This window comes from Accipiter gentilis, chromosome 18, assembly GCF_929443795.1.
Source record: "Accipiter gentilis chromosome 18, bAccGen1.1, whole genome shotgun sequence".
NCBI lineage: Eukaryota > Metazoa > Chordata > Aves > Accipitriformes > Accipitridae > Astur > Astur gentilis.
Genome location: NC_064897.1, coordinates 17187106 through 17214407, shown reverse-complemented (window position 1 = coordinate 17214407; position 27302 = coordinate 17187106). Strand labels below are relative to the sequence as shown.

Genomic DNA, 27302 nt, shown 5'->3' with positions numbered 1-27302 from the left:
TATGAGATACCTCTGAGCTATTCTGAACTCTTCGATTTGATTGCAGTCTCTTGACAACAGCACAACTTAAAAGATTTCCTGGGGCTAAGCCCCCCAGTATCTTTGTGATCAAGTTTTCCCTAAGTCTGCCCTTCTCCTTTCTGCCAGGATCTTGCAGGCTGGGCTGGAAGTGGAGCGTCTCTCTCTGAGAAACTTTTTCCACTGGTTTCACTCAAAACGGGGCATGTGGAACCGACGCCAGCTGAAGACACCGTAGCCTTCAACCCCAAAGCTGCTCGGCAGCACCATCCACCGTCTCGTCTCGATGTGCACTTTATCGAGGCACACAGCCGAGCACTCAAACTCTTCCTCTGCCTCCAGTGCCCTCCGATGGGATGGCAGAGCCGAGGAAGGGACGGTCAGGCTAGGGGAGCGGGAGCTTCTCTTGTGAGCCATTGTATCCAAGGTGGGGGATCCGTGTCTTGCTGGGAAGGCATGCGGGGGAGATACGGACAAGTGAAGGACTCGTATTTCCTGCCATGCAGTCTGGCGGATGGTACAGTGGGAGAGGTGCCATATTTCCCGTTGAGTCTTGCATGGTGCAAACCAAACAAACACAAATCCCAGCTAAGCCCAGAATGGTTTATTTAGAGTAATGCAGCTTCTCTTTCAATACTTGAATGAAAAAAAGAAAAAAACCAACCCTCTCCCTTTCCCCTCCTTCCCCTTCTCTCCGGTATCCATGCTTTTGGACAGGGGACCAAAGTAAGTTCTCTGAACTTTATTGTGTCCACATGCCCATGTGCTGACCCAAGGAAATTTGGATGTGGAGGAGCTGATAGGCACTTTAGGCTGCTGGTGCTTAGATGTTTCTCTGTGCTTTTCACTTAGTCATTATGAAAAACCGTGCTCATATGCAGCAAGTTATGAGCCATGGATGGAGGTGCAAGTACACTTCCCTTATAAGAGGCACATTTGCCTGCAGCTGGGCGAGGTGGCAGGGGTTAATGTTACAACTCCACCTAAATTATTGATCCACTGCCTGAGGATAGTGGAGGGGTTATACAGAGAAGCTAGGAGGGCATCTCAGGAGGAACTTTGCAGCCTTATCTGACAGACATGTGTGTTTGTCCTAACGATATCAGGGAAACCGTAGCAGGGAAGAAGTGGCAATATTTTATTAGTTGAAATATTGTGATTTTGTCAGAAAAAGAGAAGACAGAGTATTCTGCTCTCTAAATCCTGTACATTTATGCAGCATCTAAAGGTTAATTTAATAAGTTATGGCCTCACAGTTATATCTTGTTATAGTCTGACTTTTATGAAAAGAGCAGTCTTCTTGGTTGAAGAACCGTCACAGCTGTTGGTGCTTCATCTCTAGAACAGCCCTGGGAGCTCTGGCCCGGTATGGAGGAGGTGTCCTCAGGCCTTGGCATGTGCACTGGATGCAAAGAAAAGTGAGGACAGAAGAGGGTTGAGTGTACAAAAGGATGGGCAGACCCATGCTGCCATTGATCCAAGAACTGTCAAAAGAGCCCCTGTCCACAGCCAGCCTGATGCTACAGTGAATTCTCATCCCCTAAAACTCCTGTTAATGTAAGGCAAGATTTTTTACCCCTGTAACCATTTTACAAGATTATAGAAACCAAGCACACTCAGTGCTCTACGCTGGAGCTTTGGTGTCCCCATACCATGCTGAAAAGGCTGCTGCTGGTCTCAAGCTTCAGGGGAGAGCATCACTTAGGATGAGCTGGGGCTCATGGTGCCCAGCTCTGTGGGGAGTTGTTGAGAAGTGAGTAATGGAGGTATGCAGGATACAAGCAATGCTGACATGGTTCTAGAGCTGTTTGCTTTTTACGCTGATGGAGTGGATGCCAATTCAGAATAGGCATTCATTTATTATTAATTCTGTGGTGCTTGACAAGCCCATCCAGTTCCACTATTGCAGTAGAAAACTGAACATGCAAGTTCTGGCACGTGAGATAGAAATCTTGTCAAATCATCTGCTTGCCTCAGTCCAGGTTTTGTGACTGACGGAGTCAGAAAAAGTCAACTAGATTTCAGAATGTTTTGCTGTGCAGTGTGCAGCTATGGTGAGAAGCAGACAAGAGACTTCTGTGCCTCTGAGTCCACAGAGCCTTTGTCAGAATGCAGACACTGAATATCTTAGAAGGGGCAGCCTTAGACTTCTGCTCAAGCCAGAGCAGTCTTTTTATTGAGGGAAAGTATTTTCCCAATGTAGAGACTAAGAAATGAAACACTGCCATTGGGGTGAGAGGGAAGAGGCTGACAACAGTTAACACTTTTTGTTTTTTTAATGTATTCCAGGAGTTTAGGAGGCCAGAGCCCTGTGATGCAATGATGCAGTAAGTACTCTTTCTGCCTGGAATGCGCAGCATCAGTTGTGCTCTCAGTGCATGTTGGAGCCTGTGTGCTTCACTCACACACAGGCACAACCCCGCGAGTGTGCAGGTGAGCTGCTCTCCAGGCTCCGGGACTGTGCCTCCGCAGCCTGTCTGGGCCGGCTCTGTCACGCAATCCCTGTGGAATGGGGAGAGGCTGGTGGGGAGGGCGAGCGCCAGGACACAGCGAGGTATTTAGCAGGACCCAGCTGTTTGGCCCCATCAAGCAGAGGATGGCATGATGCCCATTTTGCAGATGGAGAGCTGATGGATTCGGTGGCAACCCATATGTCATGCACAGGGAGGAAGGGTTATTTGTACCATGTGCTTTCACATCTGGCTTAGATGTGGTCTGCAGCACCTGAAGTTAGCAGCTGGTATTCATCTGCAGACACTGGCAAGAATTAGGTGCATTCAGGAGGTAACTCTCTTGGCTTACATGATATGAGTAACCCCTCTTCCTCACCAGAGAGGACAGTCAGCAAAGAGTGGATTGGAAAGTAGGGTGCAGCTCTGACTCCAGCACTGCCAGCAGAATTTCAGGATTTCATCCCCATGCTTTAGCTGTGACTGTGCTCCTTCCTTCACGCCTTGTAACCCAGGCGAATTGCAAGCAGAACTGTTTGGCTCATGAGGACTCCTTGGTGGAGACGTTAAGGAGTTAGTGGGGTTCAGTCCAGTTTCCTGATGGCCAGTACCCCCACTGTCAAAGTCGCCATCACAAATGTTCTTCCCTTTCTAGAACAGCGGGGATACTTAGTTGGTATTTAAGCATTGCAGTAATAAACGTGATTAGTACTAATTGGCACTAGTTGGCAGCCTCCACGGAGGAGCTTGGAGAGAGCCCATGGGGACAAAGGCTATCTTCCAGCCCACATGCTCAGAGACGGCTGCAGGTTGTAGGGAGAGAAGGGGCTACATGCTCCCCGGCTTGCTGGCCAGCAGCAAATTTTGCAGGAGCGGCGGCGCTGGGCATTGCTCTGAGGCTGCTGCCCCTCTTCCAAAACCACCTGCAGTTTTTCTCCCCAGAGTCATGAAAAGGGTGACAGCAGGGAGCACGGCAGGAGCAGGTAGTCCCACAGCCATGCAGTGAAAGGACGTGGCCATCCAGGGCGGTGGCCGGGCCATCGTGGTCCCTGATCAGCAGGTGGGTTGCCCCGTCAGTAGTGTTGCACGGCGTGCACTGCCGCTGCAAGGAGGGCTCGTCTCTGGGTCTGGGACAGCTCCTGGAGAGCAAGAGGGAGCCTGGCTTCACCACAGCGGGGAAGCTGACTGCCCCCGACAGTCGATCTCGTTTCTGTTACCAGGATCTTTTTAGAAAGTTGTGCCTGAGTTTGCCGTGAAGTTTGCCCCAAGTTTCTGGCCTTCATGTGCATCCTGGCTGTGTCCTGCCTTGACGGCAGGAGGAAACCAGTTGCGTGGGATCTCCTGTGCATCAGGCAGGCAGGAGGGAGCTGCTCAGGTAGCTCTCTGGCTGGGGACAGCTGGGGAGATGATGGGCCATGCTGCAGAGGAGACCTTCCGTGGGGCAGGATGTGGCCAGGCTGGGCACCCTGGGTCTCCAAGCGTGGGGTGCACGGCAAGGAGGCTCTGCCCACAAATGCCGACTCCATCTTCAGGACTGTGAATTGTGGGGCTGAGGTTTGTTTTGCTGGTCGGCGCAAGGGAACAAAGAAGGGCTGGTTTTTATTCTGAGAGAAATGTGTTGTGTGAAAACTATAACGTGGCTTGTTTTGTCATTGTCTTTCATGTTTGCCCAGTATGAACATCTTGCCTCTTCTCATTGCCTACAAATGTCTGAAGTTGATTGTTTTTTAGATACTGATGCCTTGTGTTAAAAATCTTAATTGTACCTTTGAATTATCTGCCTTAAAGGGGCTCTGTGCCTTCAAGACGAGTCCTGGGCCACCTCTCTGTTAGAGCTGGGGGATGTACTGATTCTTCCTCACTTTTTATAAATACATTGTCTTCCTACAAGAGCTCAGTTCTGTCCGTGTGTTACTCACTCCCACATCGCCATGCAGCAGGGATTAGAAACCGGGTGTTGCTCCTCTGGCTTCATATAACCAACCGAAGGTGTAGGCAATACCGGAGAGACAGGTTACTCTCTGCCCAAGCCAGTGAGAGCTCTGCAGCAAGAGGCGGGTGGGAGATGCAGCGAGCAAGGTTAGCCAGGAGCGAGACCTGTTTCAGTCCCCTCTAGGCCTGTAGAAAATGGGATGGCAACAAAACAGTTTTTCTCCTGTCTTCCTGGGTTTATCACGTGAAACAAGGTAGAAACATTGGACGAATACATGTCCCAGCAAAGCACAAGTGCGATGTGATCATAGAGAGAGAATGCAGAGAGCTAAGTGGTCCCTCTCACGCTCAGGGGATGATTCCTGGAGCCAAGAGCAGGTGAGAACTTAGACCTGAGCTTGGTACTTGGCACAGCCTACACAAATGGGCTGTCAGCTCTTTCATGGCAACTGCTTATTTAGATTCAAGTTTGGCCCCTTTTTGCTTCAACTGTCCCTCCTTTGAGTATAAAAAGCTTGGCAGGAATGGGAGTCAGACACGGACTGGGAAAAAGGCAGCCAAGGTTGCTAATGAGTCTGATTCCATTATAACGAGAAATTATTATTAAAGGTGACGGGGTGAAAAGCATTCCAGCACGCTGCTGGTCTTCTGCTCACCGGGGCTGGGTGACGGGAAGCCCTCTCTGCTTGGGCAAGCCTCGCACACCTCCGTACCTGACCTGGCAGCTCTCTGAGACGATGATGTTGAAGTTAAGATCTGGTAAAGAAATTCCCCTCACTGCTCCATTCCCAGCTGAACCTTTTCTTTGTTTTTTTTTTTTTTTCTCTCTCTTTACATTCCGTCATGAATGCTAATTGCTTTGCCTCCTGCTCTGTGAAGCAATGAGTCACAGGATTTGGGATCTGCACACAGGATGCGTAATTTTCTACCTTTTCATGAACCCAGCCGGCCAGTAGTGGCTGAAAACCCTTAGCTGGTGGTTTTGCATTGGCTAGAACTAGTTTTGCTGCCTCTACAGGGAAGCCTTTTTCTAGAGGAGAGCAGGGTAACAGAGGCTTCCCAGAAACATTCATCCCTGTTTGCTGTTGGTCTCAGCAGAGACCAAGGACCAAGAAAAGCAGCAAACTCCGTGTCACTCCAGACCTGCCACCCCCCAGACAACGTGGAGGACGAGTCTTTACCTGCTTCACCAGGCAGATCCCAGACTGTGCTCCGCTTTGCTGATTTCAATTCTGGTAAATACATAACGGGCATTTTCCACCCTACTCTCGCTATGCAACTTCCCCTCAGCTGCAAAAAAGCCACTGTCATTTGCAGGTACTAGCTGATGCTGGCCTGTAGCCTTACCCACCAGCCTTTGTGGGCAAGATCATTCACACCCTCCCCAGAAAAAAGCACCACCTGTGACTTAAACAGAAATTTAGTTCCATAAAGTCAAATATAGCGTACAAATGAAATCTGCCTGTATCTGTTTTTTTCAGGTGTCAGACGCTCCCAGTAGCTCCTGAAGACCAATACGTGGACATTTTTGTGACATTTCTTTCTTAGTGGTGGCAAGAGTATGCAAAATGAAAAATCCATATTGAACTCTGATTCTGCCATACAATGAAAAAATCATTTAATAATCAGAAAAGCATGTCATTATTTAAATAGGCTTACACCAGGCTATTAAAATACCATTTTTTTTAGCATGTCTACAGTGACAAAATTTAGGATCAAAAATTTTTAATCTTTAAAAAAAAACCTCTGAAAAATTATTATTTCAAAGCCTTTTTTTGACGGAAACAAATTGCTCTAGTACAAGAGAATTTGCAGCATTGTCAATATAAAAATGATATATTTAAAAACAATTATGTTAGTGATAAGACCTTAAATTATAATGGCGATTTTTTTAATAAAGTCATATACTATGCACCTGTCATATCTCATTGTGGCAATAAGCCTAGAGTGTCTCCTTATGTATAGTGTTTCCTCATTCTCTGCTAAATATTGTCAGGCTATTCTGACATCATTCCTCATAGGTTCCTGGTGATAACATCAGACCATAATATCTATTTTCTGTCAGTGTTAATTTTCCAGCGCTGAAAATATCTGATTGTTTTCTTAACTGCGTCGTATTTAATTTTAAACAACTAGGACAATGTTTGAACTGGTTTTAGCTATATTGACATGCACACACTTTTCTATCCTCCCATGAGAAGTTTTTTTCTTTTTTTAGTTTGAGAAATCCATACCAACATTTGGGAGGTAAACTAGTAGATAGCATTGCTTTAAGTATAGCATCTTATGCTTGAGACAAAAAAGCCGGACTTTTCTTGTTTATTTAGCCTACAAAGTAAATCATTCAATCTTCTCTACAAAATGAGCCAATATTGAATACGTGAAGCAGGCAACTAAAATAAGAGATGGGATTTACAGAACTGTGCTTTGAAATTGTCTACCTCCTGCTGTTCCTGCAGCTTTCTCTAGCAAAGTTTGCTCTAGCTTTGAAAGGCAACGTTTTCACCCCTTCAGAACTGCAAAAGCATTATGGTAAGGGGCCAGCATACCATGACACACACACAGTTTTGAAATTTTAACCCAGTTCTCTAGATTCATCGATGGGCTCCTGCTGAGGTCGGTGAAAACATAGAGGAGGAGAGCTTTCCCCACCGTCCGCGCTGCTTGGGTCCTGCAGGGAAGACAAGAAACACCAGTAAGGTCGCAGCAGGCTACTCTGCGCTGCACAGGCAGAAAGGAGCAGTCACGGCATGCTGGGTCACTCAGCACCACAGCCACCACCGGCGCACACCCCCTGCGGGCGTGGGGTGCCGCTCTTCAGTGCTCTCCCCCTTCTGGATCCCAAGCCAGCAGCGTTTTTATAGAGGCTTTTGGCCTTTGCATCCTCCCTCATCATATCATGCATCTGTCAAGCTTTCTTGCTGGTTTTTGCCCCAGTATATTGCATTTAAACTATGCTTACATGTTGCAAGTCATGTAAGCAAGAGATGTGAACTTTGCTTCTTGACCTAAAGCACTTTTGACCTAAGAACATGTCATTCCCTCATTGACCTGACATGGGAACACAAGCATTTGGTTGGACTCTTATTCACAAGACTGTCTCTTGAAAATGAGAGTTAGATTCTTAAAACAGCCCCTGCCAAACCACTCTGGCTGTTGAGAAGAGCTGTTTAACCCCTGCCTCACCAGCACCTTCTTTTTCTTCTGCTCAGATAATGCTGCCATCTTTGGATACCTCCCAGAACGCACCTAGTTTTCTTTCCCAAATTTAGCTCCCATCCACAACTGCTATCTGTATCTAATGTGAGGTCTGCAGCCTTCTGAAAACCACTTGCTGCTGATAAATCCCAGCAGTTGGGATGTTTGGTGATCTTGCTTTAAAGGCCAAGCAAAGAGAAATCCTCCTTCTCCGAGGGAATTTGTTCAATGGCCCCAGATGCTCATGGGACAACAACCTGCCTCTGGAAAGGCTTCGTTAATTTGTGCAGCTTTGCCTTCTCCTTCTCCACCTTGCAACGGTGTTTTCTGAGACTGAGAGCCCTTCCAGGGGCTGGCAGTGACAGGATCTCACCCCTTTCTTACCTGACTCCATTGCCCCATGACTTAATAAGGTCGAAAATTCCTGGTAGGGTAGAGGCCAGTCTTCTGCACCCCAAAGGCTGTGATGAAGATGTTGAGGATGACTGTGATAAAGATGAGAGCTGTGGCAGCGTTGTTGAGTACATTCAGGCGGGGTTGCTTTGCAACATCATTCAGATTCAAACGAGCTGTGCGATACAATGCAAGAAGAAAGGGAGATTGGTAGCTTGACTCCAAGTCCCCCAGCCCCTGCAAGCCTTCCATGCCTGGTGAATGTTCACAGTGCATCTGGGCACTGTGGCCACAGAGCTGGGGGAATAGTCCCAGGAACTTTACAGGGGCCACCGCTTGCCCTAGGACGACATAGGAGGATGGAGCAGAGGAAAAACATCTTTTTTCTTTACGTCATGTCTTTGTTTTGCCATGGAGGTGCCATGGCCCTCCAATGGGCCAACCCTAAATAGCCAAATTACTGCTGCATGCTAGCCAGGCATGTGCCATGTGACTCCCCCCACTCCATGGCTATGGGACATGGCAAGGGAAGGCTGGGTGACATGCGGAACAAGGTCAGCAGTGTTGTGCTCAGGCTGGGAGGCCAGTTCCTCCTTGACACCCAGATCTCACGTATGTGCTGACACAGATACCAATGCCCTTCTCGCACCCAGACCAAGAGGTTTCTGGCTACCTGAGTGGGGCCAGCCCTAGCCGATGGGCATTGATCAGTTCAGACACGGGAGCTCCCCGGTTACTGGGGCTGTCTGGCCAATAAGCCATGCAAACAGCAGCCTTGTGGCTCCCTGCCCTCAGTTGTGGTCCCCTGTCCCCCTTCTCCTCACAGCTGGCTCCAGCCACTGCGCCTGCCACTGGGAAAGGCTGTGCCATGTGGGAGAGGGGAAGGAAGATGTCAGAGAATTTCCTGTAGCCTCTGATCCTGTGTCCCACATAAAAAACCACATAGGATATACAGGAAAAGGCAGCGTTCTGCAGACTTTTCATACTGGGCATGTGTTGGAGGCTGAAATATAGCAACTCCTGTATAAGATGGAGCGCTGGGCAAGCCTGTCAAGTGCTGGTGTTAAGGTACTGTCTACACTAGAACTGTGGGATTGGTTAAATGTGACATTAGGGAATACTTCTGCCTAAATTGTTCTGTTAGGCCCCAGCTTGAGTTAGGTGAAATATGCAGCTAAAATGTAGTATCTGCACGAGCTGCATGAAGGGGCACATTACAGGATGGGCAGCAAGAGGCCCTAAACCCAGCGCTCTCCCTACAACAGGGATTCAGCACTGGGGAAGTGAAGGAGGAGTAATGCTCGGAGCTGCTGTGCAAGAGAGAAAACCAACCCACTCACCACTTTGAAAAGCAATAACACAGACCTCTCCACCATCTGCGTCAAGCTGTCTCCAACCCTCCTACAGCCCTGGTTGTAGCCAGGGGTAATGATTTGGGGGCAGAGGCTTCTCCCTTCCACCCCCATGCCAGCCAAACCATGGGGTGCCCTGCCCCTGCAGCACCCCGTGAGGGTGTATACGCCTCAGTGGCCACCTTACCGGTGATGATGAGGAGAATCCCAATCAGCACCTGGAAGAAGAGGGAGATGCTGATGAGCACGATGAGGGTGGCATAGTACTGGAAGGAAGCCCCCTGCTCCAGCACCGCTTTGAGCTGGGTGACGTTCGCCATGAACAGGGCCACGTCCAGCATGCTCTCCGCCACGCTCTTCTTCGTCGCATAGTGGTTGATGTTCATTGGCCCGTTAATCCGGAGCTGAGGATTCACGCCCTGGGGAAACAGGAGAAACCGCGTGAACTGGTACAATTGCTAAGCCAACAGACCCGTCTGTATCGAACGGGCTGCTATCTCCCCACAGGGTTTATCTAGAAAGCCTGGGAAAGAGTCAAAGTTGCGTGTTTCAAATGTGTTGAGAACACACAGTTTCCCATCACGGTCACCTCGTGATATTAATAAGCACAAGATACTTGTGGTGATCAAAAGCTCAGCGAGGTTAGAAAAATACTGGGTAATTTTGTGGAAAACAAGCTTGTCCAGAGTTACAATAATGTAGATTACCCACAGCCACGGATTTTGCAAGGAATATTAAATTCTCTTTCTTCAGGGCACAGACAAGCCTCAAACTTACAGGGGATTAGAGAGAGATCTTCTCTTTGGGTCGGGTGTTCAAAAGACTGTCAGCAGCTGGGCTTTATATCTCCTCTGAACACTTCGCTGGCTACTGTGCTAGACAAGATGCTAGAACAGATAGGACAATCCATGTATTTGTTTCTAAAACCAGGGGCACTATTTCTTCAAAACATCAGGCACTGAAACACACCAAGACAAGGGGTGAGATCTATCATCACACCTAACTTTAATCATTCAGGCACATTTTTTTGTCAGTGGAAGGAAACAGGTATTTACAAGGGGTAAATCACCTGCTTGCCCTTAACCTAATTTCAAGCTGTGGGTTATTTGGCTGCTTTAGCCATCCACCTTTTCTCTATCTTTCTTGTTAAGTGAGTTCCCCTGTTATCTGTCTTGACCCAAATGATGAAAAAAAAAAAAGATAGAAAAGGGGACAATAATTTTCAATTCACCTAGAGTGTCACCAGCTGGTAATAAACCACCAGCAGAGGCAACAAATACAAAAGATTTGGCTATATCTGCAGCAAGTTAAGATCTTTCTTAAAAAAGAAAGAAAAACAACACTTCCATGTAGCAGACAGGTTTCAGTTCTGTGTAATCAGTCTCCTGTGAGCTGTAGTGAAGGCCATCAGGTGCATACTGGAAGTAGGACTGTGCCTACATCAAATGGTGAGTCCTGTTTTGGTCCTTTTGTACTAGATAAAGTAAAAAATGTAGTCTTTTCTCCATGCACTTGGCATGGCACTAGAGAAGGGTTATGGCTAGTGCTTCATGCTGCTGTCTCTCGTTTCTTTGTGAATCCATAGGCAAGAATGGCCTTTTCTATGCCAGGGTGGGAGCGTGAGCAAAGTGATCCTTGGAGTGTGCTGCAAGTGGTTGTGTGTCTGATACCGAAATTGGGGCTGAATTTTGGAAGGGGGTTGAGGCCTGTGCCAGTGATCCCCTCATGTGAGAAAGATGGATAGCAAAAAGCAGGCAGGAAGGACTGTGTCCGGTCTGAACTATTGGTGAACTGTGATCCTTAAGAAGGGGCTGGCTTGGGGTAGGAAAGTACTTCTGGGGATTATTTTTTTTTTTAATAACTTAAAGCATGTAATTCTTGTGGTTTTTAGCAGTAAAGTTGCTGTGGTTAAGCAGGTCCTTTGCAAAGCCTGTATTTCTTGCTGTAGAAGGTAGAAGTTAAAAGATACTGGAAGGAGATAAAAGTAGAAGTCTAGAGAGCCAGTAAGGACTCTAAGGCAGTGTGTAGGGGTTCAAGACTTCTTAAACATTACTGTGTGGGGCAGAATAGGGGTGTCTCAGGGAAAGGAGGCCCACAAAAGACCTGATCCTGGGAAGACGTCCTAAAAACCCGTATTTGGGTACTACTCCCTCTCAGCTGGCTTAGAAGCATGTGATCCTGTTGTAACAGTGGTACCCATACCAAGTGGTGCAAGGTTTGAAATTTGACTCCTTTCATGTGTTTCCTTCCTTATTTCTCCTGAAGAGTCAGCCCTCCTCCCTGCAGCGTCACAAGGCTGGGCATTGATACTTTATCTCTGCGTAATGATGAGTTAAGGGTGCGAGAACAAGGACGCTGTACAATCAAGACAGAGCTTTTGTTAAATGAGTGACTGGTACGAGGAGGCTGAGACATCTGTCCCTAGTTGCTTATGTGGAGACAAATAAAGCAAGTCAGGAGTTCTTGTTGAATGAAAACACATCCTCCTTTTGAGCTGCCCCCATGCTCTTTTACCTGGAGTGTGAAATGGGGCAGAGTTGCAATGTACTGTATCCTAGATGATCGAGCAATGAAATTAGCTTTCACACAGGCTCTTTTCATGTGGATGAGTGCGATGGCATGGTCCCCTGTTTAGGACATGAAACCTCAGGCAGGGATGGCCACGCTTTCTGATGTGGAATCACTGGATTTGGGAAACCCTTGCACTGAGTAATGAAAAACTGTGATTTCTGTTTCAAAGTTCTGTCAGCCCAGGTTTAGTAGATCCACAAAGGTGGCCAAAAGGTTGCTGGATAATGAAAGCTGGACACCAAGCTTTCATTTAGACAGCTAAACAATCAACCAGTTCGCAGGAGTCCTTATGATGCCAGCTAAAATTAGAGAAATCCAGTTCCTCTGGATTTGGCCCTTACAGAGTATTCTGTCTAGTCCAGCAGCTGCGAATGCAAGCCTGAAGCCTCAAATAACAAGAGGCTTAAACAAACCAGGAGTCTTCAGAGACCTGGGATTTTGATTAATGCAGAAGGATGGCTTCACTTGGGATGCTTGGTGCTATAGCTGTCACCAGCTAACCACTGCATCTGTGGATTATGAATGCACAGCTGCGACTCCTTTTTCTGAGCTGCTGCAATGCATGTACAGCTTTTCAAAGTGGGACCATTTCTGCTTTTGCTTTGTCTTAAAGTTCAGTCCTGTAAACTTCTGCGGCTCAGGAGCTGATTCACAAGCAACTCTGGTTTCCCTGCGGCAGGACTGCCAGACAAGCTGGGGGGGGGGGGGGGGGGGTGTTGCATTATGTGGGATTACTAGGGAGTTTAAATGATTCCGTTTTGGCAAACAGAGCCCGAAGTCAAGTCACAGGACATACCTGAAGGCTCATCAAAGTGACTTAGGTCATCACGCTAGAGCTGGTGTCTTTCTAGTCACTTTGAAAGTGTTCCCCTTCTGAGAGTGGGGACTGCTGCCTTTTCTTCTCTGTATTGTGTCAAAGAGAGGAAATCTGGATCTGGTAGTCAGACATCAAGTTCATCTTGCAAGCATTGCTGTAGAGCCAGCATGGCTGCTGGAAAACAGCACCTACTAGTATGCAGCATTTTCCCAAGGTGGAGATGTATCATTATTGCCCACTTCTAAAGGGTAGAGAAATTAGGACTTGAAAAAGTACAGCCCAGTCACATAACTGCGCTGGCTGAACTGGTGCTGGAGCTCGGCTCCTGTGTCCCATTTCCGGATGTTTTGGCTTTCCATATGAGACAGCCTCTTTCCCTGCAAAGAGTCTGCTGGCTTCAGCCTGACCTCAGGCAAATCCCCTCTCTGCTTCCTTCTGTGTAAACGTGGCAGAGGGATACAGATCACTACAGGGGCTGAGTGAGGCACCCATCTATCTTTTGTAAGTCGGAGGCTTTATTCTTACTTAAAGCACACACACAAATATTTAACTCTCACTTCTATTGTTATTTTTAATTTTTGTAGGAATTCTTATAGAAAGAAGGATGACTATCACCACAAGCATGGGGTTTTTATTTTTTTTTTTTAAATTTTTTTTTTTCTTTTTTTAAAAAAACTTGATCTCTGATTTTGCTGTAGGGAGCTGGCAGGTCCCAGGGCCTGTGAAACCTGGCTCTGGCACCAGAGGGCATGCTGAGCTCCACTGCTCACTGAAGCTACCTGAAAAATTTCCACTGAAATCAGTTTTCAAGATAAATTCTTTGCTTTTTATTACCCATTTATTTTTACAAGAAATAGCTACTTTATTCTGAAAACTTTTGGAGGAGGTTCATCTAAATATTTGTTTCCAAAGCTTGCAGATTTTGGGCTGAGGGGAAGCACAGAGCTTTCTTAAAGCTACTTGGACACTTTCTACCTACAGTTTCTCTTGTATTTTTCAGAGCAGAAAAAAAAATTACAGAGCAGATCTAATTGCAAATCTGTGTGCTTTGTGGGTTTTGTGACTCTATCCCCAGGGGAGAATAGCCTGAATGAGACAGTGGGACAGCATGAGGCTCACAAGTATGAGAATGATAATCCTCTTCATGGGAGCGCTCTGACAGAGGGGGATGTCTGAGGAGAAACTGTATTATTGTCCATTATTTCCAAAGGAAATGCTGGAGGATGCCAAAGAAAACAGAGATATGAATGCAGGCTGTGCACTCGGAGGGGTAGGTGCAGAGACTCTTTCCACGGGGATCCCGGCCGATAAACAGCCAGCCGCACACAGGCGAGCGCACACACAGCATCAGGCACCACGGAAAATCCAAGGTATTTCCACAATATTTGCCAGTTGGCAGCTTTAGAAGTACTTTGTAAACATCGGTTGATGAAGGTTAAAGCACACAGAGACTCGTCATCTTGTAAGGCACAAAAGGAGCACGGTTCCATTTCTATGGGCAGAAAGTGGAGAGATTAAAGGTCCTGCTCTCAATCAATACCTCTACTTTTAAGTGCACAGTTATTAGCTACTCTACTCTTCCAGGGGAGCTCACTCCCTGCAGCTCCTGACCCCTTCACTTGGCACGAAGGGAGCCAATTTTAGTATTTTTGGCCTACATGCCATGCCTAGGCACAGGCAGCATCAGTGGCAGCGCCAGGCAGAGCAGCGAGGACCAGACGTCTGCCCGCCCGGTGGGTCAGACTTCCCTCGCAGAGCTGCACGTGTCAGCTCGCAGGCGAGGAGGCAGGTTTGTGCACAGCCACATGTGTGCAAGAGAAGGGGGACGCAGGGAACACTGGTCAATACCAACTGTGTTGTGAACTCTGCAAGGCAAAGGCTGTTTTCCTCCAATTTGACACAACAGCAAGGATTTTAGCTGTGTTCCCCAAGCAAAAGTAATAGTAAACTTCATCGTGGATGCTGCAGGCAAAAGGAAAGCTGAGTGTTCAGGGCCAGTCCCCCTCTTTAGCCTCTGTGGAGGCTGTCAGCTAGTCCAGTTGTGCTTAGGGGTTTTTTCCTTTTAATATAGCCATCTGTTCTGCTCGCTAGGGGTCCTGTTCAGAGCCAAATGGTTGCGTTGCCTTCAATTCGTATTGGATAAATTCCAGAAAATAAATCGTGGATACTTTCCTGGTGTCTCAGGCTTTTCCTGTGTATGGGACTGGTCCTGATGAAGATCTTTTTCTGAGGTGTTCCTACGCTTCTGTGACAGGTCACTGCTCAGTGTAACAGAGGGCTCACTGACACTAACTGTTTGGATGAGAGCTCTCCAACCAAAAAGTAACTTCCAGGAGCTGAGAGCCAGTGCTTCTTCAGAAGTGGAAGCCGACGCAAACGGCAGGCACAGATCCTGTGTGCTTGTTGAGCACCGTTCATGTTCTCTAGTCTCGCGAAACTCCCACTCTTCATTTGCTTTGTCTGCCTCCTGTGTCTCCTCTCACACCTGCAAGCAAACCTGGTGAGCTCTCCTGGGCAGAGATGTCACCATGGTGCAGCCCTTAGGATCTTCATCCTTGAGCTAAGCGGTGCCAAAGTAGGACACTATCGCTCAAGGGATGAAAGTGCAGTTGGGTGAAACTGCCAGCAGAGCATCCCCAATTTACCGAGCTGAAAGGCTCGCCTCATATTCTCACTACGACTTCCCAAAACAAGGCCACGCAAGAGCGGGAGGCTAACAGCAAACCCGAACTCCGTGTAGAGCTGAAGGGTTGGAAGTGGGCAGGGAAGCCAGGCAGTCCCCTGGCTGTGGCTGGCAGGGGGAGCAGGGAGAGGAGTGGGGGTGAGTCACGAGGTAGCAGAGCCCCACGAGAGCCAGGGCACCTCTCCTTGCCCTTGCCCTCTGGCTGACACGGCAGTCGGTTCTGCTTCCCGGCTGGCTGAGGCACTCGTAGCCTGGAGACACCCGCTTGTCGCATCAAGCGTGCATGCCCTGATCTCCATTTCTCCCTTTCCATGTTTCTTCTCATCTCTTATTCATCCTGCAGACGCTCTCTGCCCTGCCTGCATCTTCTGTTCAGCTCCTCCTCTCTCCTTTCATCCCCCTCTTCTATTCTCTCCTTCTCCATTCTTTTCTGGCCCTGTGCCTTTCACCTTGTCTTTCTTTCATACTTTTTCCTGCTATTGAGCTCTTCTTGTTTATGCACTCCCTTCCTTGGGTTGCTGTCTCTTTTTTCTCCCCCACTCTTTTCCCCCTTTGGCACTCTGCACTGCTGTATAGCGAGTTTCTTGAATGCGTTCACCCTCAGACACCACTCACGGCTTCCTATGCTACAGGGCAACATAAATTATGTATCACTCAAATAACTGTCTTACCAAATCTATATTAAACTCCCTCGTTAAGTGTATTTATGATACTGAATTGAAGGGATCCAGGAATTGACTGGCAGGCTGCAGGTCTGAGCTGGAATAGAAGATAATTTTACTTTTCCAGGTAGTTGAGATGAGGACAAGCCAGGAAGGGCAGTGACACTGGTGGAGGAGCCTCCATCCATAGCTCCGAAGCTCCATAGCCCGTAGGGGCTCAAGAACTGCTTGGCACCAGCAATTACAATGTGCTGATGCATGATCTCTGATTGTTGAACAGAAGCAATTGGGTGTGTATGTGTGATGGGGGGACAGCTCTTTGAATGTATGGAACTGGGAGTGCACTCAAAAGGATTAGTGGGAACAATTATTTCCAAAGCCAGGATATAGAAGCTGGAGCCTATTCAAGTCACTAGTGTTTAGCACCCAGAGCAGTTTTATCCCAGTGTTTTGGGGAGAAAAAAAGAAAAAAAGCAAGGGAAGACTAAAAACAGCTTTACAAGGAAAAATTAAAAGTAGGTTAGCAGAGAAAATGAGTTATAAAAAATGGAAGAGCAGCCGGGAGGCAGAACAGTAACTACTGCATTGTGCTTACAAAGCTAAACATGTTAAGATGAATAAATCCCCAAGCTGGATGGCTTATGGCCCAAAATATTAAGAAAAGCTGGGCCTGATCGCAGGCTGCTGCCGGATCCAAAGAGCAAATGTGTTCATATAAATCATTTTGATACAAAACATTCCTAAAGCAAGGTCCTAAATTTGAACTTTTTCCAAGTCTAAGGGTGTTTGCATCCAGTGCTGAGGGGTCAGTCAGGTTGATCTCTAAAACTGAGAGAAGATAGTAACAGCTGTATTGGATCAGACCAAAGGTCCAGCTCCCCTCTGACTGTGGTTTGTAGCAGATGTGTAGGGTAACAACAATAAAAAAATAATCTTAGAATGGGGCAAGCATATAGCAGTGGTGCCTTATGCTCTGTTCACCCAGTGACCCCCAACTCTATACAGAACCATCCCAGCCCTGCTCCGATATTGCTTTTCATGTGAGGAAGCCCAAAGTGAATTTGTCATTTCCTGTGTGGCTTAGGGCATCCTACTTGCTCTCCCTGGATCTTAGTTTCCCCAACTGTAAAATAATGAGGCTGCTCATACAGGTGACGTGTAGAGAGAGAGATAGCTAAGGTCTACTGCAGAAATGCGATATGTGCCTGTGTTTTGTATATAATACAGATGGTCTGAATTCATCATGCAGGTAAGTCACTGAAGCTGATGAAATTAGGTAGGCAATTTTCTTATTTCCAGGGGACTTTACATCTTGCAGTATTTCCCAGGTAAACCTCAGTCTAAGGCACTGGAGTTCAGGTTCATCTGCAGATTTTGGCATGTATGTGTCCCTGGTCACCCTCTGAACACTCAGGGCTCTCCACAGAAAGGAAGCTGTTAGAGTCCAGGTGGAAAGAGGGGAGAATGTGACTGAGGGTTTCAACGGGCAGAGCTGATGAAATCACATCCATAAACAGTGATACTCAGGGGGTTTTGTCCCTCTATTATTCAGAAGGTCTTTCATCCACAAAGCATTTTTTCCAGTTTCATGTGTACTAACACTCACAATGTCTTTGTCCTGCGGGTCAGTGTCTGTCTCCTATTGCAGTGCTCACCAGCATCTCCAAACAGACGCTGATGATTGAGTCTTACCTGGCTGCAGAGTATTCTCTTTCTTCAAAAACTGCCAGGCTTAGCTTCCTCCTCTGCCAGGAAATTGAGCCAATCTCTGGATCTAAAAAGGCTGAATCTGCTGATTTTGTTCAGAACTGGCACACTCTGAGTTGTGTCAGTTTGCAGCTGAGCATCTGGCCTCATGCCATCAGGAGAGGTAAAAAAAAAAAAAAAAAAAAGAAAAAAGGTGCTGTTGCTGTTCTAAACTTTCATAAATCCTTAATCCCAATTGTTTGTGGGTTTTTGTGGGTTTTTTGTTTGGTTTTGGGTTTTTTCCCCTCAAAGCTGGCCAAACTCGGTATTGAATACAGAAACTAGTGAGGTAGGATCTGGGATTACAAGGGCAGATACTTGTAGTCAGCAATGGACTTCAGGGTAGGGAAGTCTGCAGAGCAGCATCTCAGGTCTGTGCTAGGCTGCTTGGGAATGTCACACTTAGAAACAACATCAGCTGTCACTGGGAAGATTTTAAACGCATTAGGAGTGTTCTAACAAATGGCTATTGCATTTTAAGCTGAGAAAATGCAAAGTGATGCATGGCTATGGCTGTTCAGATTCAATTAGTGTTAACGCCCTTCCATTAAGCTCTGGCTGGCGGGGCTGCCTCTTGCTTGGGAGCCTGCTGCGCCAAGGAAGGCGGCTCCAACCTCCCCAGGGCTGGGGCGATGGGTAACCTGGAGAGGACGTGAGGTGCTGTGCTGGAAAGGAGCATGGCTGTGTTCTCAGCAGCGTGCGTGGGAGAACCTCGGAGCATATCCATGGCATCTCTCTGTGCCTGGCTGAATAATTGTCATGTTTGTTTGTTCTGGGTTTAGTATTGCTTTGTGTGGGGTGAATACATTAGCGTTTCTGCTTGTGGTTTGGTTATTGTCTGACTGAGGCTATTGCTCCTGTTCTTGGATTGATTATGGCAAGTCATTGAGCTGCATTTGAGAGAGTTTTGCTGCTGCTGTGGCTAAAATGGACAAGAATGGGACTGTATGGGTAAAGGCGCTTCTAGGAGTTGGAGAGGTCTGAGCTTGGCTCTAAGGTGTTTTGTAAGTTCTGTCTTGGATTCTTTGTAAAAATGGGGATAAATCTATTTTAATTCTCATGTTAAGAGCTTTCCAGCCCAAGAAAATGCCTTTTTTGGTTTTTGTGGTTTTTTTGGTTTTTTTGTTTTTTTGGGTTTGGTTTTGGTTTGGTTTGGTTTGTTGGGTTTTTTTAAATGTGTACAGTAACTAGCACAATGGAGCTCTGGTCTCAGTTACAGCCTCTTATCCTAACTCTGCTAGAGATAAAAAGGTAGGAGGTTCCTCAAAATTTAACTGAATTTTTAATAGGATTGATTGTTAGCTTGTGCAGAGCATTTACACTTGTAACTATTACCCGTGTTCTAATAAGTGAGTCAGCTGAAGAGCCAAAAGGCATGATTGCAGATCAGCGAAGGATGGCAGAGTACAGCATGAGACTGGTGTCCTGCCCTTGAGTCTCTTGCTTTCACTATAAAACTTTACCTACCTGACAGCAGTTATGGATGGCTACCAACAACTAGAAGAAGTCTATTTTTTCAGGACAAGATATGAGCATAGCTGATTTCTAAAGTACCCAATACAGGGCTTTACTGTCTCCTACGCTTGCTACATCAACCCTTCAAACTGTATATTCAAGTTTCTTCATTGAGTATGGTTTTACTGGCTCAAATTTCATTTCTCCTTTGAGTGGCAAAGCATTGAGCAGTTTAGGCATGCATTGCTTCAAAAAGGGTCAGTATGAGGCAAGACTGAATCAAGAAGATACTGAAATTCTCACTAGAGAAGGCAGCTGGTTTTGATCTGTATCCTATGGACTGTTGGAGATGTCTGCTTCTTAGGCATCCTCAAAAGGCAGCTGAGAAAAGAGAGCTCATATATGCAAGACAGCTCTCGAACATAAAAGTTATATCTCTGAAATGGTCTGCCAATCTGGTGGGAAACATTTACAAGTTCAAAGTTTTAAAGCAGTGAGAAACACTCAGTGAAATGCTTTGGGTAGGCCTAGAGGTATTCCTGTCTAAGCAGCTAAGGTTAAGCTTTTGGCCCTCTGAAGCTTGTAAGCAGGTGAACTGTTGAATACAATGGTTCTTTGCTCCTCATTTTCTGGAAAAAATTGTCACTGTAGTTCAAGTCAGGAAGGAGATACCTCAACTGCAGAAGCAGGGGATATGTCCCACAAGAAGGGGATGCTATTATTTCCTGATACAAGTGGCACCCAGCAACCTCATCACATCAAGGGTGCCCTGTTACAACAGGCACAAATAAACTTGCTTAGGAGCACACAGGCAGCCTGCAACAGAAGTAACCCAGAATTTGATCTAGTTTTCTGACAGATGCAGCATTACCTCCCTTCCTTCAGAGTGCAGCTTGCTGAGTCCTTGCCCACTGTTGGAACCAAATAATCCCACCCTTTGGCTCTTCCTCTCCAATTTTCCTCTTTCACTGGCACATTGAGTGTCTTCTGTTTAGGGGGACATAGACATTGTTTTGGGGAGGATAGTGCAAAGGCAATGCTCACTCAGGCTTCTCTGCAGCCTCGCTGCTGTTAGCTGAAGTTACATGAATCTGAACCAACAGGAAAATCCAGATGGGGTCAGGGTGAGTTTTGTGCCAGAACCTGTTTTTTTGCCTATATGCGACAGAAACCTGAAGCACCCAGAACATTGAGGTGGAATTGCCTCACATCAAAAGGAAAAAAAAAAAAAAAAAAGCCTGTAGTCTGTAAAATGGGAGTTATGAGAACAGTCTGTTAAGCTAAAAAAAGGGTAACTCTTTAGTTGGAGAAATCACTGGGTGAGACACAATAACTTTTAAAACAAAGTGTCTTTGCATGGTGAGTCTATTCCTTCAGTCTTGGTTTCCCTCCCAGCAACTTCCACGGTCTACCTGGTATGTATAAACCTGCTGCTCTCCTTGAAGTCCCCAGGAGATCCTTCCCCCTGATGCTTGCTGAGTTACCCTCTTTCACCTGCGTAACCCTGTGGCATGTGTTCTGGGTGCTCTTCCCCTTCTTCTAGAGCCTTCTGATGGCCCAGGGAACAGCAGCTGGCACAGGGCACATCTGCAGCCGTCCTCCCACACCATCCCCAAGTAGGGAAGCGTGTCCCAGCCATGCCCTTTTTACTGGAGTATGCAACTTACAGTCCCTATACAGTAAATTGGAAGCAATCAAGTTAAGTGGTTATGCCATCTGCTGCAATTAATGTTTGTGGAACTTTGTTCTGGAAGAAACTAGCCCTGTGCAACACCCAGCTCCCCCGCCCAAGCTTCTGTACCAGCCCACGTGGTGAGTCCCCTTGCAGAAAGGCAGCAGCAGCGCTGGGTTCTGTGGGATGTTCTCATCTCCCATGCAAGTCCCTGGAAGCAGATGCTTCAGCAGACTGACTCTGACAGTGGGAGAGAGTGAAGGAGTGGGGGGCAGAAAAAAGATTGCAAGAGAGCAATTTTTTTTCTTTTTCTTTTTTTTCTTTTTTTTTCTTTTTCTTTTTTTTCTTTTTTTTTCCTCCTGGTGCAGATTTTTCCAAACCACGCAGGCCCAATGTGATCTCAAACAACGTCACACAGAGGGTCCAAGCTCTGTAATTAAGTCCCTGCAGAGGCTCAGCTCTTGTAGGGGACCTGGCATTCCTGGGCAAGGTGTTCTTACTCAAGAGCACTGAGGCCCAGGGACACAGCGGACTGGGTCACCAAGGGAGCCCCTCCTATGTTCAGAACGAAGGAAAGATCCAACACAACATCCTTAAAAAACCCTGGGTACAGGAGGAAAATCTGAAAACACCATATCTACTGTTGTGTTGCTTTATGTGGGTTTCATAACTTGAGGCATCTGAGTTGGGAAACTTTTACTTTATTGTTCCTATTAATAATTTAATTGAAAGCTGGGCCGAGGTCCTGCCTTAAGATGTACAGTAAAGCTCAGGGAGGAGGTTTAAGGTGGTTATAGAGCAGAAGGTTTTCCTTGGTAATCAGAAATATTAAGTTTGGCCTTCTCTAGTCTTCCTGGAGGAATTTCAAGGGTGGGGTCATCCTGTTGTTTGGGTTTATAGCTTGCTATGTTGACAGAAGGATTCATAGGAGGGGGTTGATTTTCCTTTTTCTTTCCATCCTTCAGTGCAGCTTGAAAGTGCTCTAACAGTTAGCCATACTAAATTCAGGGCAGTGATATAGTGGGCTATAAAAATGGCCATTGGTATATCGGTATGTTAAACATAAATTGTCAATTACTGTTGGGCAGCAATCAAAAGTGAAACAGCTGGTGGCCAGTAACATCTTCTCTTTCTGAAAAATGGTACTGGGACTTCCCTGTCCAACTTCCACTGAGTTCAGTGGAAGTTAAACGATTAAAACACCTTTGGCCATCTCAGCTTAAGTTCACAATGTTAAATTAAATTATACTCCAACAGTGTGGGTCTGAAAGCATCTCCATTAAGATATTTTATAAGATCAAAGTGGCAGAATTGAAGTGCCAGGATCAGAATTTTTTCATAATAATAGGTAACAGGCCTGTTCCACTTGGCAAACTAGATTGAGTAGTTGATGTTAAACTGAGATCACCGGGTCACTGGCACAACACAGGACCTAGGTGAGAAAATCAGCAACTTGCATTTCAACTAGGGGATGCTGGAGAGTAAGGCAAAATCGCATGTTTTGGGAGAAGTCAATTAAAATGAGGACTACGAGGCACTCGGGAATTCCACTGAAAAGGAAAGGACCTCTGCTGCTGTTGCTTTTTATTTGAGTTGCTTGCTTTGTGTTGGTCTCTGAGGCTGACTGGGGAGTAGATGCAATGGGGAGGGCTATTGCCCCACTGCCGCCCATGGTAGGGGCCCTGCCGGGTTTTGTCTCCCTCTGGTAACCACGCCGGCTGTGGCATCACAGCTGCCTCCACTTTCGTGTCTTGCTGAGTTCAGAAGCTCAGCTTCGAAATCTCAAGTCCCACGTTACAGCACCCAGCTGTAACGTCTACATCAGTATGTCTTCCTAAAATCTAGAATCTGCTCTGAGGAGTTTCTGGGAGGAGGGTGGCAGGAGAAATAGCCAAACTAGATGAGATAACCAGCAGGTGGTGCTCAGTCGTAAATGCAAAGGGTTGCTCCATTTTTAAGGTGGTAGCAAGAATTCTTGCAGTGCAATGGGTTATCCTATGCCTCTGCCAATATACTAGCAATTTTTTCCAGTGGATTATGAATTTAGATATAACTATGACTAAAAGGGGTTATATGCTTTCTACACAGAGTCCTGGGTTAGGAGGTATTGCAAAAGTGCATCGTATAATTTGAAAACTTCTCTGACCAGCTGCAGAGCAGGGATTGAAGTCTAAGGGCAAAGAGTTCAGAAAGCATAAATGTTTGGTCTTCAAAGATGCCTGATATAACTTATTTAAGATAGATTGCCGCAGGAATCCACACAGTAAAAGAAGTACGCAGCAACTGTAGAGTGCTCTCTTCCTCCTTTTCCCTCTATTAATCATCTATTTTAGAGTTAACTTTGTGCTTTTATGTTGTGTTAAAATAATACACAAGATCCTGGACTAAGCTGTGCCTGGAAGATAATAGTAATGTTTACAATGAAGCTCAGGAGGGCAGCTCTGTAAAAAGAGCTGCTTCAGAAGTGTCATGCATGTAAAACTGGCTCTTATCAAATTTGATTTTTTTTAATGGCCACTGTAGCCCTAGACTGCATTCTTTTAAATATTGAATACCAATCACATGACAGACATTCTTCAATAAAATTTCTTGCCGGTTAAAACTGTCTCTCCTGCTTTAACACTACAGACCCTTAACGTCAATAGTAGCCTCCTGAAGTCTTAAATTTCTCTTCCCTGCACCACAGGAAGGACACTGCAGTAGGACTTGGAGAAGTATTATGTTTTGGGCTCGGTTCCTCAAACAGCTGTTGCTGTGGCTCTTCAGCTTTATGCAAAAGCAATACTAAAGGTCAAATTAGATAGCATTTTAGAAATAAAACTGGCCTTGACCTAAATCCTGTGCAACCTCACTTGCTGATAATGCACAGAATGCAAGCAAGCATAGACTTCGTTCTCCTGTTTCAGTTTTTGAAACAGTGATTTAGAGCAATCATGCTCTGAACGGAGTGCTCCTGTATAGCCTTAAATGGTGAAGGTCTACTTGTCTCAGCTCTGGCAGGAGAAGGAACACAGACCATCACTTTCTATCCCAAGACATAGATGACAAAGCTTAGGGAACAGCATCTCAAAACCAGACTGTGTACGTGTCCCAGAGAATGGGGTTTGATGCTTCCAAAAGCGTTGAGGGCTTTCTAGATTATTGAATAGAAATGAGTTGGTAAGTGTTCATGGGCTACTAAGAAAGCTCACGAGCTGAAGTTGTGCTTGTGAGAAGGCTTTGCAACAGCAGGCGTGTGTGGGGAGGAAGATGAGATTGCTGGTTCCTGCCTAGCTAGTGGGGCCAAGGTGTCCCATATGGGTTTGCCTCCAATCAGAGCAGCAGCGCACATCAGACGGTGTTCTTGCTACCCATCCAGTCCAGCATTCTGTCTCAGACTCATGGAAGCAATAACTGATTTATAAATCCTCCACTTCAAAATTAATAGTGGTCTCTCCTAACCATTAATCTAAGTGCTGTTCTTTTTAATGAGCCTAACAGGGCTGGAACTTCTAGTATAACCAGTGGGAACTTCTCAGCCACAACACTTTGCTTAGGCAGCTGTTCCAGGCAACAGTGCAGCAAAATACTGCTTTCTGAAAATTATACTGTCTGAGGCCTTTCTAGTTACTTGAAAGGAGGTGGATGGAAATAAACTCGGAGCTTCGTTATGCTGATGCATCTAAAGTGTCACAGGAAGTGCTTTGTATCAGGGAAGCCAAAGCAACATTTAAGCAAATGGCTGTGGAACAGCCTTTTGGCTGCAGCTAGCATCAGCCGGGGACCTGTTTGGCATGTACCTGACCCGATGGCCAGCTGTGTTTCTACTGAAAGCTGTGGGGAAGAAAGCCTCCACTGACCTCCTCCGGGAAATAGGAGCAGGCATTCAGTGGGCAGTGCTGGGGTGTGGGTTTCTGTCCGAGGGCACTGGTTAATAACTCCTATTGGCTTTGGTGGACTTGGCACACTCTCAGCATTTCTGTAAGTCAGATTGGGTTTATGTGCATTTGAGGCAATCTTCTCTAGTGTAATTAATTAATTAAGAAAGATGCATTTAATTAGGCTGCAGAAATAAATTAAGACTATCAGAGCCCAGTTCAGCTGAAGCTGTCCTTGCTTTCACAAACAAAAAAAATGCCGTTGAAACAGTTTCCTGTGAATTAATCTCATCAAGGAGTTTCCCTGTTAAGTATCCTTGCTGACAACAGAACTGACATCTGGGGGACGAGTGTTACATCGCTACACTGAAGGGGGGGGGGGGGGAAACAACCCAACACCACAAAACCCCAAACGCCCATGAGATTAGACAAATCTAGAACTGTAACTTGATAACTGGACACACCTGGTAGTAATGGAAAGTTTAGTTAGTGATGTCTAAGATTGTGCCAGCAACTATGGATGCTCAGACTGAATGAAATTATCATCATTGACGAGCCAAGAGAACTCGGATGGACATCCAGATCTGTCATAGAGGTTGCATCACTCAGATGCGTCATATCTTAATGTGGAAAGTGAGATGAAAAATTCAAACCGTAGCCAGGAAAGAAGTCAGGAATGGTCATTGTCTCTAGCTGTGCTGTCAGCTCCACTCTAGCTGCTGATATGGCACCTGCACTTTTGAATTTGTATTCTCTTATCACTGACGCGCTCAAGGGTTTGGCAGGTGATTCATGTACGCTGATTCACAATTCATCCTGGGTGAAGTTTGCAGCAGAAGGTATTTTTGGTGTTGTATACATGGGAAAAAACACAACCCGTGATCAGATTCTTCCGTGGCATAAATTCTTCACTGTGACCTACAGACTTCTGCCTGTGAAGTTGGAATCAAGATTTTTGTTCTGGCAATTACACACCATCATCTCTCACTTATCTCTGGGTAGTTTATTCAGGTTATGGATTAACTGAGCAATCATTTAGCAACACCCTGCTCTCTACTGCTTCCAGTCCAACTTGGTACAGCTGCATGACACTCTGTGGGGCTGCGCAGACTCACTGACTTGGCTCAGTGCTAATTTAGGAATCTCCACAGCCTGCTGTCTGCCATATTGCTGAGCTTTCCTTTCTCCTTTATCCTTTTGGTGCTTGCTCTTACAGCCTGGACACAGCAATACCCTGCCACAGCAAAACGTCAGTTATGACAGTTACCTAGAAAATCATGAACTGAGTGTATCAGCAAACAGATGTAGTTTTTTTATATATCCTTTTTTTTGTGTGTGTGTGTGTGGGAAGCTTATCCAGGGCAGAAAATCCCAGCAGCTTCTCCCTTTTCAGTTACTTTTGGAGGAAGAACTGTGGAGTGACTGCACAGGAGGAGGAAATAGCCTGCAATAATCATGACCTGTTAATCCAAGGATTCCTGAGCCCAAACCCAACAATGCTTCTCAGCAGTTCTCAGAGTGCCAGCACTGTTGGTGGCTTTGTAATGTCAGCAAGAGCTGTGCTGGGGCATCCTCTCTACTTCCTTACAGACACCAGAATGAGAGCTGCAGACCTCTCTGAAGGGGCAAGAAGGTCCATGTATCAAAAGCACTAGTTCTGGAGCTTATGTTCTACATGCAAGGAGATTGTCATAGAAGTGGCATTACTGTCCTGTTCTAAGCCTTGAGCTGCTGTGGGACTTGCACAGGAAGGCTCAGGGCCCCAGCCAGGCTCCACTGGCATTAATGGAACATGTAATTGATTTTGTGGTGAAGTAAAAAGATGCATCCCCCAACCTTGTGAGTAAAGAAAGGTCTATTCAGTTAATGAGGCAGAATTCAGATGCACACAGTCCTGGAGCACCTTAGAATGATCAGCCACTTTCCCAGAGCCAACTTATGCTATCATTCGGAATGTTTACCTTCAGAGTACAAACAAAAAAGAGGTGTATTTATTGACGGGGTAAACAGGTACACTTCTCTCCAAAGAAACCAGTTTGGTTAGTCAGCCTGGGTGTTGACAAGAGATGGAAGGAAATCATTAAAAGAGACTGCATAGTAGGTATGATAATTAGCCATGTGGTTGGTACCAAACAATAGAGGCTTATGCGGAGCCTAGGGAATGTGGAGAGATAATTTTACCTTTCCAAACAGGAGGGCATCAAGCTGTGCTTCCCTGCCTGGGAAGTAGGTCAAAAGGAAGTGCATTTTCAATTCATATTCATCTCATAATTATTTCACATACTGAAGAACAGCATTTCTGTCAAGGGGAAGATGCCTCTGTGGCCAGTCTTATGGAAGAACAATCCTCCACTCAAGGCAACAGCATGCATATTTGACGCTTTCAGCATCAGCGCCCATCAGCACTGCCTTCCACATGAACTCTCATTGCACTTCTGCTGTTAGTCCTGACCTTGCCAAGCTTCACAGTTACTCCAGACGTCACCACCAGTGGAT

At 46.2% G+C, this 27302-nt stretch overlaps 2 protein-coding genes across 4 annotated transcripts in view; one reads left to right on the top strand and one right to left on the bottom strand.

Moving 5' to 3' along the window:
- Positions 1-5961, top strand: part of B4GALNT3 (beta-1,4-N-acetyl-galactosaminyltransferase 3) — a 72095-nt gene extending 66134 nt beyond the window's left edge. Inside the window, exon 20 of the mRNA XM_049822654.1 lies at positions 148-5961. Within this exon, the coding sequence (XP_049678611.1) occupies positions 148-256 (109 nt within the window). The 3' untranslated portion in view covers positions 257-5961. The remainder of the gene's footprint in view (positions 1-147) is intronic.
- A 241-nt stretch (positions 5962-6202) lies between these two features.
- The window catches only part of NINJ2 (ninjurin 2), a 307674-nt gene continuing 286574 nt past the window's right edge, over positions 6203-27302 (bottom strand). For 2 of the 3 annotated variants that reach the window (XM_049822694.1, XM_049822693.1), the window contains exons 2-4: positions 9531-9762; positions 7983-8167; positions 6203-7071 (exon numbers count right to left, since the gene is read on the bottom strand). In XM_049822694.1, the coding sequence (XP_049678651.1) occupies positions 8004-8167; positions 9531-9729 (363 nt within the window). In that variant the 5' untranslated portion in view covers positions 9730-9762 and the 3' untranslated portion in view covers positions 6203-7071; positions 7983-8003. The remainder of the gene's footprint in view (positions 7072-7982; positions 8168-9530; positions 9763-27302) is intronic. The other variant, XM_049822692.1, reaches the window with a different exon arrangement.